General features: G+C 39.0%; 1 protein-coding gene across 1 annotated transcript; it reads right to left on the reverse strand.

Moving 5' to 3' along the window:
- Positions 1-1,079: 1,079 nt before the first annotated feature.
- LOC131932392 (atrial natriuretic peptide receptor 2-like) lies at positions 1,080-10,320 on the reverse strand. Its single transcript, XM_059289321.1, has 10 exons — positions 10,166-10,320; positions 7,389-7,554; positions 6,937-7,092; positions 6,300-6,471; positions 4,927-5,076; positions 3,805-3,928; positions 3,561-3,629; positions 2,881-3,055; positions 2,216-2,314; positions 1,080-1,177 (listed from the first exon to the last, which is right to left on the reverse strand). The coding sequence occupies exons 1-10, from the start codon at positions 10,199-10,201 to the stop codon at positions 1,080-1,082; spliced, it is 1,245 nt and encodes a 414-aa protein (XP_059145304.1). The 5' UTR covers positions 10,202-10,320.
- Between the last annotated feature and the right edge of the window lie 1,870 nt (positions 10,321-12,190).

The raw sequence follows: 12,190 nt of genomic DNA on the forward strand, positions 1-12,190 counted from the left end.
CAGCTGTCTGGGCGACCTCTCGCCGCAGAATAAGACAACAGCCAAGTCTCTGATAAATCCGTTTGGGTTTTTTTTTCCCTTCCTTTTCCTTGCATAGCACCTAGAGTAGTGTGCGTCACAATATCCCGTGTGAGGGTACGGATCCGTTACAGGGGGGTTTTTCCCCAAGGAGCCAGTACGTGGTGAGTACGCCTTTCCCCTGAAAGATCAAATTTTTTTTTTCGGTCAGTTTGGCAAATAAAACGTATAATAATTAGGTTGATTAATTTATTGCGTTATCATGACAAGAATTATAAAACATAAATGGCATGGTCAAGTTATAAATTTGATGATTATGGCATTGAGTTCATCCAGATCAGATGGGGACCAGATTCAGTTCTGGCAGATAAAGGCGGAATAGATAATATTCTGATGTCGTGACGATAAGATTCAATCATGTCAAACAGGTAATCCAGGGACAACAACTCATCTAGGAGAGACAACTCCAAAATCAAACAACTGCTGCCTTGTAGTTTATTCTTGGCTGGACAAAGGCTACAGAACCAAATCCAAAAAGATAAGCTGGCTGAAATCTGAGCCTAAAAGGCGCATAACCAGTTGACACGTATACTTAATTGTGATGAATGGAATCCTTTCAAAATTAACATTAAGAACGAAGAAGAAGAAACAAGTAAATAATACCTTATCTTCTCTATATACCTTCAGATATGAAAAATCTACTTTAATAGTTTTAATCTAGGTGTGTTTTCAAAGAGGAGTTGGCGGAGATAATTGTAGAGTTCATAAAAATTTAGAAGAAATTGAGAATGGAATTATGACTACAAGAGCAAAGAGTGATGTTGGAGAATCGGACAGTGCAAAAATGTGATTCAGTCCAACTGTAGTGAGGTATTAACAATACACGGACTTATCAAGTGAGGGGTGAAAAGACAGCCTAGGTGTTTTCGACAAGCAACAGAGTCAGTCTAGTTAAGTATTTCGACAAATTATCAATTACATTTAATTAAACAGCAAACAGTATAAAACGATAATCCGATAAATTATCAATTAAGTTTAATTAGACATCAAACGGTATAAAACTATACCTTCATTTCTACATCCCCTCTGAGTTCTAGAATAAAAGTTCCAAAAGTGTCGAGGATGGCTTTTGTATCAGGACTGACGTGAATCTTCAGAGCTGAAACAAAGGTGAGAAAATTACAATAATTTACACATCTGTTGACCAGTCAATTGTACTCAAACAATGGTAATAAGCCAGGCTAATCAGTACATAATTAACCTGCACATTTTCTTAAAACTGTCCCTAGTTTCAGGATTGGTCAGGCATGGAGAGGGGTGGGCTGACCATGCGACACTTAGCCCTAGACACACTACACAAATCTGTGGTGCCCCAACGACCCTAACAAGGATTAATGGATGATTTGAATTTAGCTTTTTAGTGAGCCATAATAATATAGCAGGTACTGCGAAGTCGGCTAATAGAACACTCGACTGCTAACCCGAATGTCATGAGTTCGGATCTCAAGTAGGACTTCCCTGAGTCCTTTCAGTTCTGATGGGTACATCATTCACTTTAGTGAAAGTAATGGCTGCTGTGACAACACTATCCCGTCATATGTTTAGAAAACTGAAACAGGTAAACACTACTTCATCTGTTGCAAAGACCGCCAGGTTCGAAAAGGTAACGTTAATTAACTAATAGCTTTTCAATTAGCGCAGGTGTCAGCCACATATCAAATAACGAACGTGTTTCAGCTACTTATCAAATAAGGCAAATTTCAGCCACATATCAGATATCTCAAATGTCAGCCACATATAAAAAAACGCAAATGTCAGCCACATATAAAAAAACGCAAATGTCAGCCACATATAAAAAAACGCAAATGTCAGCCACATATAAAAAAAACGCAAATGTCATCCACATAAAAAAAACGCAAATGTCAGCCACATATAAAAAACCGCAAATGTCAGCCACATATAAAAAAACGCAAATGTCAGCCACATATAAAAAAACGCAAATGTCAGCCACATATAAAACAAACGCAAATGTCAGCCACATATAAAAATAACGCAAATGTCAGCCACATATAAAAATAACGCAAATGTCAGCCACATATCAGATAACTCAAATGTGAGCCACATATTAAAAAAAAAACGCAAATGTCAGCCACATATAAAAAAAAACGCCATTGTCAGCCAATAGCTAGCTACTCACCTTCCCCGTTTGACTCCATCCGTGATGACGTGTTGACCGTGTCCCCAAACAAACAATACCTGGGCATCTTTAGCCCAACAACACCAGCACACACGGAGCCTGCAACCAAACATGGTGAGAGATATAATTTGTTTTGTGATCGTTCAATGAGAGATATAATTTGTTTTGTGATCGTTCAATAATGAGAGATATAATTTGTTTTGTGATCGTTCAATGAGAGATATAATTTGTTTTGTGGTTGTTCAATGAGAGATATAATTAGTTTTGTGATCGTTCAGTAATGAGAGATATAATTTGTTTTGTCATTGTTCAATAATGAGAGATATAATTTGTTTTGTCATTGTTCAGTAATGAGAGATATAATTGGTTTTGTGGTTGTTCAATAATGAGAGATATAATTTGTTTAGTCATTGTTCAATGTAATGTTTTTTTTTTAAAGTAATTATTTTCTTTAGGTTTTACGCATTACCTAAATTATCTTACGGATAACTAGATATGTAACTCACCTGAATGAATTACCTGACTAACAACTAGACGTGTAACTCACCTGAATGAATTACCTGACTAATACCTAGACGTGTAACCCACCTGAATAAATTACCTGACACTAGACGTGTAACTCACCTGAATGAATTACCTGACTAACAACTAAACGTGTAACCCACCTGAATGAATTCCAATCCTAAGTTTGAGCTGATAGTCAGGCCTGTGCCGGACTTTAATGCCGTACGTTTCCTTCAAGAGTGCCAGAGACATCCGAGCTATTTCTCTAGCGTGGAGATTCCCGTTTCTGTTGGGTAGACCGGACACCACCATGTAGGCGTCACCTATCGTTTCAACCTGGTGGTATATCAACATTTGTTACAAGTGTGTTATGATTTTGTTTTTGTTCACTGACTAACCTGTCTAACGTTAAGTACACAGAAACAGGTAAACATTTCTTTAAGTGTTATAAGGACTCCCATGTTAGAAAAGGTAATTTTTCCTAATAGAGCTGACTTAAAAATATAAAAAAAGAGATTCCATCCTAGATTTAGTTGACAGTTTAGTATTTCAGATGGTGTAACTTGTAAGGTGAAATAAAATATTAGGGTTAAGATAAGAACAAATTCTTATAATATTTCTATCTATTTTTCTTATATTTGAGTGTGGGTTTTCTTGTTTGTCAAGCATGTAAATCAGATACACTAGAAAAATATTATCTTCAATGGACCACTGTCGTCGATCAGTGTTCTACCAAATGTGTTAGTGATTAACTTTATAAGCACACGTAATCTATATCAATATTGCAAATAAAGCCCAGACAATACAGGCAGTTGAGACGATTCAAGAAATAAGAGATCACCTTATAGACGTCAAATCTTGAGACCACGGTGTCGAATGCCGTGTACAGATCGTTTAACAGGTCGACCACCTAAAATAAATAAAAAATAATAATTAAAAAAAATACTTTAATCTACCTCACTATACACTAACATACACAAAACAATCTCAATTCTAAAAGATCTAAAAAAAAATTTCTTTCATTTAACACCCCCACCCCCACCACCCCACCCCACCCTCCCTCCCCAACTACCCCCACAGCTTACCTGCATAGCCGTGCTGTCAGCCGATAGAGCCGTGAAGCCGCAAATATCAGAGAAATAAATAGTCACTTGTTCGTAGGTCTCAGCCATTACCGTCTCGCCCTTGATCAGCTGACTTGCCACTTGTCTGGGGGGGGGGGGGGGGGGGAGGTAATCAAAATATGAGTTATTTTATATTTGGGAGGGGGGGGGGTCATCAAAACATGTGTTATTTTATATTTGGGAGGGGGGGGGGGTCATCAAAACATGTGTTATTTTATATTTGGGAGGGGGGGAGGTCATCAAAACAGGAGTTATTTTATATTTGGGAGGGGGGAGGTCATCAAAATATGAGTTATTTTATATTTGGGAGGGGGGGGGGGGTCATCAAAACATGTGTTATTTTATATTTGGGAGGGGGGGGGGTCATCAAAACATGAGTTATTTTATATTTGGGAGGGGGGAGGTCATCAAAACAGGAGTTATTTTATATTTTATTTATACACATACATATATATTGTAGGGGACGGCGTGGCCAAGTGGTAGAGCGCTAGACTGCTAACCCGTAAGTTTTGAGTTAGGATCCAGAGTCTGTTGGACGGCCCTGAGTCCACCCAGCTCTGATGGGGACCTGACTCAGGATAGGGAAGAAAAGGCGGCTGTATGCCGTGGTCATTATAATTAGCTGAACTCTACTTCATCTGCCACAAGTGTCCAAGTACACATGGGAAAATATTATGATGACATTGAATGTAAGTATAGTTTTTTGGTAACAAGCAATATGTTATTCATTTATTAAGACTCCCGACATAAAAGTATTTCGATGAGAAATGGCGTTAAACTATCCTGTAAAAGTATATCCTGTACTAGTTTTTAGCCACTGTATCTTAGTTTACTAGTTTGTGTATTTTGTGTTTAGACTAGACTGTGTTATGTGTAGATAGTGTATATACGATTAAAATCTTTTAGTTTTCAACGAGCCTTTGTTTCATTCAGTCCTGTTTTGTAACCCGTTTGTGGTTGTTTATCTTATATGGTGCGCTACGCATCGGATCACCCCGAAAGGCGTGTCTGTGTGTTGACAACTGGCGCTACGCATCGGATCACCCCGAAAGGCGTGTCCGTGTGTTGACAACAGGCTGGTACCTGGGCAACATGCTGTACAGAAGATCCTCCGCTTTCCGCTTCTCCTCCAGGTAGTCCGACGTCCTCTCGGCCACCAGGGCCTCCAGGTTGTTGGCGTACTGCTCCATCCTAGAGAGGAGGTTGTCCAGGATGTTACCCTTATCCCCGTCCCTGGGGATAGCAAATGGTAATCAGAACTACACTAATGATTTTCATATTAATAGTTTAAAAAAATATTTTGGTAATAGAGGAGAAGGGGTGAAAACGAAGTTTCTTCCAGGCATAACTTCGAGGGGTACCGAGCCCCCCCCCCTCCCCCGAAGAAAGTCTACCCCCCCCCTCCCCGAACGAAATGGAATTTATATAGAAAATTAAGCCACTTAGCTTGGGTTTTTTTGTTGACGTTTGTCTAACATTAAATAGGTTGATCGATAGAGCATAGGGACATCATCGTATACAGAGATAATAAACCGGGAGTGATCTCCCCTAAACTTTCTCGAGTATTCTTATATCACGCGGAATATAGACATGATGTTTAATTACTTAAACTTTTAAAAATAGAATAGAATCTCGTAGAAAAAAAGAATTGCGCACCAAGCGAACGCCAAAACAAAATGTGCATAATAGTGCGCAATATTATTAGTACTCTATAAATTTACATGCGTTTTTTGAGAAATCGGAAATAGCGTAAATTAGTACTTCCGGTCAACGGAAATTATTCAAAATTTGATAGAAGGTAGAGAATTAGATCTTTTACTCACATGTGAAATTTCATTTATCTATCTGAAATAGTACTCAAGTTATAGGCTTTTGAAAAATTCAAAGTAGAAAAAGTACCACTTCCGGTTATTGGAAATCGCTCAAAAGATGATCAGGATCTACGATTTTGATACTTATATATGAAATTTCATCAACCTAGCTGTAACGGTACTCAAGTTGTCGTGTTTACACACAGACAGACAGAAAGACAGACAGACACACACACACACACACACACACACACACACACAGACATACGGACAAGATTGCAAAATTATGTTTTTCCGTATCAGTGAGGTGTAAAACGTCGAGATTTCTAAAAATTTCGATTTTTTTTTTTTGCACGATTACAAGACTTTCTCTATAGGCCTACTTCGTATATACGAGAAAGTAAAAAAGGCAGATAAGATTTACGGTATCAGTGCTAAGAACTGCTACTTCTCATAAAGATTTTTGTTTTTCTCTTTAAAATATAAATAGATGGAGCCAAAATTTGAAAGGTTGTCCCTTTGATTGGCAATATGCGTTAAGCTACCAAATTGTACATTACTTGATGGTTCGTTAAAATAATAACAACAAAATATGCAAGAAGACGAATAATGCTATATTATTCATATAACTGATGAAACGCATACCTGTTTAATTTTCTAATTTGGCCTTTGAGCATCTGAAAATCTGGCCTATCCACCGGGTCTTCCGCCCAACATTTTTTAACCACACCTGCCAGTTCATCCGTTGGGCAGTCGAAAGTTTCTAAAGTTGGTCTGAAGTACGGCTTGATGCCATTCTTTACCTTGTCAACCGTTTCTGGGGTGATTTTTAATAAAAAAAAATGTAAAAGTTCATGTTAGCTTTTAACCGACTCAAATGTGTAAATGCATTTTCGTTGAATAGTATAAGAAACAGTCGATACATAAGAAAGTATATCGTTTTGTTTAAATTAAATTACATCAAATTTGTATATATTTAATTGACGAAATTGCATTATATTTATTTTTAAAATATATTTTTAATTAACTAATTCGTATTATATTTATTGTATTTATTTTTTGATAATTAATTAAATTAGATTAAAAGCTTTAAATGGGCTCAGAATCAGTGGAGTGTGGTATATTAGACCTAGGCATAAACAAAAAAGTATCCATATATTTTTTGATGTGTTATGAACACCGATTAACAACTGTATGAAACATTTTGAGAAAAATGTTTAAAAAAATATTTTATAACGAAAAAAAAATCGCAAACTTGTTAAATCTAATTTTATCTTCTCACCTTTTGGACTTAGGTCAATGTTCTGTACGAAAAATACTCCGTTTCTGTACACAATCTCCTGGCAGATAATGGCAAAACTGTACACATCCCCTTTCTGGGTGCCCTCCCTTGGTCTCTGCTGCATTCTGAGGAGTTCTGGCGCCGTCCATAGCATACCTGTGGGGTGGTTGATTGAGGGGTCAGAGAATGGGTTATGAAAATAGGCAGTGTGAGGGCGGAGTTGATGCTAGAACACAATTCTAAGACGTCCCTTGTGCCCACCCCTCATAGCATCCTTTGTGCCCACCCCGTATAACACCATTTGTGTCCAACCCTCATAACACCTTTTGTGTTCACCTTATGACGTCCTCTTATATCCACCCTAAGACATATCTTAAGTACACCCCCTAAGACGTCCTTATATCCCCATCCACCCCCCCCCACCCTCCCGGAAGTCCCTCCCACCTACTTACGCTGAAAGGCAGCGAAGCTCTCGTCTTCCTGTTCATCGTCTGTCTTCCTCAGATGGTGCAGACCGAAGTCTGTGATCTTGACCACAAACCTGCTGTCCACCACACAGTTGGTTGACTTGAGGTTCCCGTGGGATTTGATCTCACTGCTGTGAAGGTACGCCATGCCCTGCGTCAGAGAAATCGAAATCAAAACATTAACATTTTTACGAGCTTTATTTGTTTTTTAAATTATTTTTAAATTAATAACATAAACGTTTAGGTAACTAACAAATGGAAGATGCATTCAATTTTAGTGATTAACAATTAAAAAAATAAAACTATTAATAAATAGGCCTACAGATTAAAAATTTAAAAAATAAAGTATCAATAAATATAAACAATTCCGTTTTCAGAAGCAACATTAATAGATATATGTATTTACAAAGCTGTTTTTCGTTTTTAATTTTTAAAAAAGTTTGAAATACTTTACTTTTATGATTTAAAAATTGTATTTTTAATACTGACTTTAAAAAAAATATTATTAGGATTAGCAGGTAATCTTTAAAGACGAACATGTTTATTGTAACAGTAGGAAACATATTATCAGTAAACTCATTGCTTCTTCCGCGTCCCTACCCAAAAGTTAAGTTAATGAATAAGTCCTTAATGATCCACCCTTACCCAACAATCTCGCACAGCATCCACCATTACCCGGACAATGTCCTACATTATTACCACGGACAATGTCCTAAATCATTACCCGGACAATGTCCTACATCATTACCCGGACAATGTCCTACATAATTACCCGGACGATGTCCTAAATCATCCATCCTTACCCGAACAATGTCCTACATCATTACCCGGACAATGTCCTACATCATCTACCCTTACCCGGACAATGTCCTACATCATCTACCATTACCCGGACAATGTCCTACACCCTTACCCGGACAATGTCCTACATCATTACCCGGACAATGTCCTACATCATCCATCCTTACCCGGACAATGTCCTACAGCATCCATCCTTACCCGGACAATGTCCTACACCCTTACCCGGACAATGTCCTACATCATCCATCCTTACCCGGACAATATCCTACATCATCTACCCTTACCCGGACAATGTCCTACACCCTTACCCGGACAATGTCCTACACCCATACCCGGACAATGTCCTACACCCTTACCCGGACAATGTCCTTCATCATCCACCTTACCCGGACAATGTCCTACACCCTTACCCGGACAATGTCCTACATTATCTACCCTTACCCGGACAATGTCCTACATCATCTACCCTTACCCGGACAATGTCCTACATCATCTACCATTACCCGGACAATGTCCTACACCCTTACCCGGACAATGTCCTCCATCATTACCCGGACAATGTCCTACATCATCCATCCTTACCCGGACAATGTCCTACAGCATCCATCCTTACCCGGACAATGTCCTACACTCTTACCCGGACAATGTCCTACATCATCCATCCTTACCCGGACAATGTCCTTCATCATCCACCTTACCCGGACAATGTCCTACACCCTTACCCGGACAATGTCCTATATCATCTACCCTTACCCGGACAATGTCCTACATCATCTACCCTTACCCGGACAATGTCCTACATCATCTACCATTACCCGGACAATGTCCTACACCCTTACCCGGACACTGTCCTCCATCATTACCCGGACAATGTCCTACATCATCCATCCTTACCCGGACAATGTCCTACAGCATCCATCCTTACCCGGACAATGTCCTACACCCTTACCCGGACAATGTCCTGCACCCTTACCCGGACAATGTCCTACACCCATACCCGGACAATGTCCTACACCCTTACCCGGACAATGTCCTTCATCATCCACCTTACCCGGACAATGTCCTACACCCTTACCCGGACAATGTCCTACATCATCTACCCTTACCCGGACAATGTCCTACACCCTTACCCGGACAATGTCCTACACCATCTACCCTTACCCGGACAATGTCCTACACCCTTACCCGGACAATGTCCTATACCCTTGCCCGGACAATGTCCTACCCGGACAATGTCCTGCATTATCTACCCTTACCCGGACAATGTCCTACACCCTTACCCGGACAATGTCCTACATCACCACCCTTACCCGGACAATGTCCTACACCCTTACCCGGACAATGTCCTGCACCCTTACCCGGACAATGTCCTTCATCATCCACCTTACCCGGACAATGTCCTACATCATCTACCCTTACCCGGACAATGTCCTACGCCCTTACCCGGACAATGTCCTACACCATCTACCCTTACCCGGACAATGTCCTACACCCTTACCCGGACAATGTCCTACATCACCACCCTTACCCGGACAATGTCCTACACCCTTACCCGGACAATGTCCTGCACCCTTACCCGGACAATGTCCTTCATCATCCACCTTACCCGGACAATGTCCTACATCATCTACCCTTACCCGGACAATGTCCTACACCCTTAGCCGGACAATGTCCTACACCATCTACCCTTACCCGGACAATGTCCTACACCCTTATCCGGACAATGTCCTATACCCTTGCCCGGACAATGTCCTACCCGGACAATGTCCTGCATTATCTACCCTTACCCGGACAATGTCCTACACCCTTACCCGGACAATGTCCTACATCACCACCCTTACCCGGACAATGTCCTACATCATTACCCGGACAATGTCCTGCACCCTTACCTGGACAATGTCCTGCACCCTTATCCGGACAATGTCCTGCACCCTTACCCGGACAATGTCCTACACCCTTACCCGGACAATGTCCTGCATGATTGAGTATCTGAACATCCAGTCGAGCTTGATCTCGTCGTTCTCCAGCACGTCCTGCAGACTTCCCTTGGGGCAGTACTCGGTGATGATGCACTGGTGGGGCGGCTCAATGCACGCCCCGACAAATCGGACGATGTGGTCGTTTTGGAGGTCTTTGATCTGAACATAACATGATCGTACATTAGATAATGGTAGCTTTCCTCTTTATTGTCCCTTGTTATACAAAGATATAAAGGGTAGATTGAATACTTTAATATAAAGTTTAAAGGGTAGATTTAATATTTTAATACAAAAATAAAAAGTGTAGATTTAATATTTTAATACGTTAGTAAAAAGGGCAGATTTAATACTCTAATACAAAGGTAAAAAGGGTAGATTTAATACTTTAATACAAAGGTCAAAAGGGTAGATTTAATACTTAAATACAAAGTAAAAAGGGTAGATTTAATACTTAAATACAAAGTAAAAATGGGTAGATTTAATATTTTAATACAAAGGTCAAAAGGGTAGATTTAATACTTTAATACAAAGGTAAAAAGGGTAGATTTAATACTTTAATACAAAGGTAAAAAGGGTAGATTTAATACTCTAATACAAAGGTAAAAAGGGTAGATTTAATACCTTAATACAAAGGTAAAAAGGGTAGATTTAATACTTTAATATACAGTTTAAAGGGTAGATTTAATACTTTAATATACAGTTTAAAGGGTAGATTTAATATTTTAATACAATAGTAAAAAGGCTAGATTTAATAGTTTAATACAATAGTAAAAAGGGTAGATTTAATACATTATACACAGGTAAAAATTGTAGACCTTTTCTGACTTACACTTTTGATCTCCAACAAAAGAGGTTTATGTAGAGTGATGTTTGTTCTTACAATTGTTTTTATGGCAACAATAGCACCCTTCAGCACGAAAGAAAAGTAACAATTAGTTATATATCGTAGGCCTACGGTATAAAAATTAAGTTTTACGCTAATATGAATTTGGTGTTAATGTTGATAAATAATGCTAATTTTATTTTAAAACCTACCAAAAAAATAAATAAAATTATTTAAATTATTAGAATGTTAATAAAGTTTAAATTCTCTTTTAATTATATTTGAGTTATTACAAAAATAGTATAGCAAGAATATACCTTGTAATATCCAGTCTTTGTAAAGAGTTGTCGGTTCTCATTATTAAGATGAGCAGCGATGGTGTCCCCTGAACAGGAACTGTGATATGAGCCTTTCTGTTAGGAATTTAAAATGGTTATAAATTGGACGTAAAATTCATTTCTGCGCTGCAGTAGCGTAGCTAAGGGGGAGGGGGAGGGGTGGGGGGGGGGGGGCGGGGGGAGGACATATGTCCCCGGACGCCAACCTTAGGGGGCGCCAAAATGGGTTGGAAAAATAAATTGAAAGGTTGAAGGGGGTGCAAATCGAAATCTTGAGGGGGTGGGGGGTGCAAATCGAAAATTTTGTCCCCGCTACGCCTCTGCTGCGCTGTGTCACACAATAATATATGTAGTGTCAAATGTAAAAAAATCGTATACAATGCGGTTTTTGATCTGTTACTTTATTCACATTTTATTTTTTAAATCATTCTTCACACAACGACATCTTTAAGCTAGTTAACAGTATCCTTCATATGTTTATAATAGCGTTACAGAAGTTGACGATTGCCCAAAGATATTGATATTTCTTCCATCCAATTTAACAACTACTTCATATAACTTAACTTTACCCCCCACACAAAAAATTAACAACAGTCGTTCACAAAAAAAAAAAAGAGTTTGCCACACCCTTACAAAAGTCAATCACACCCCTACATAAGTTAAATCACCTCTACATACGTTAACAACACCCTACTAAGTTAACCACACCCTACTAAGTTAACCACACCCCTATGAAAGAACCACACATTTTACAAAAGTTAACCACACCCCTATGAAAGAACCACACCCCTAAATACGTTAACTACACCCCTAAAAAGTTAACCACACCCCTACAAAAGTCAACAC

This window comes from Physella acuta, unplaced genomic scaffold (genome assembly GCF_028476545.2).
Source record: "Physella acuta isolate Inbredline_101_S28 unplaced genomic scaffold, ASM2847654v3 ptg002158l, whole genome shotgun sequence".
In the NCBI taxonomy this organism is placed as follows: Eukaryota; Metazoa; Mollusca; class Gastropoda; family Physidae; genus Physella; species Physella acuta.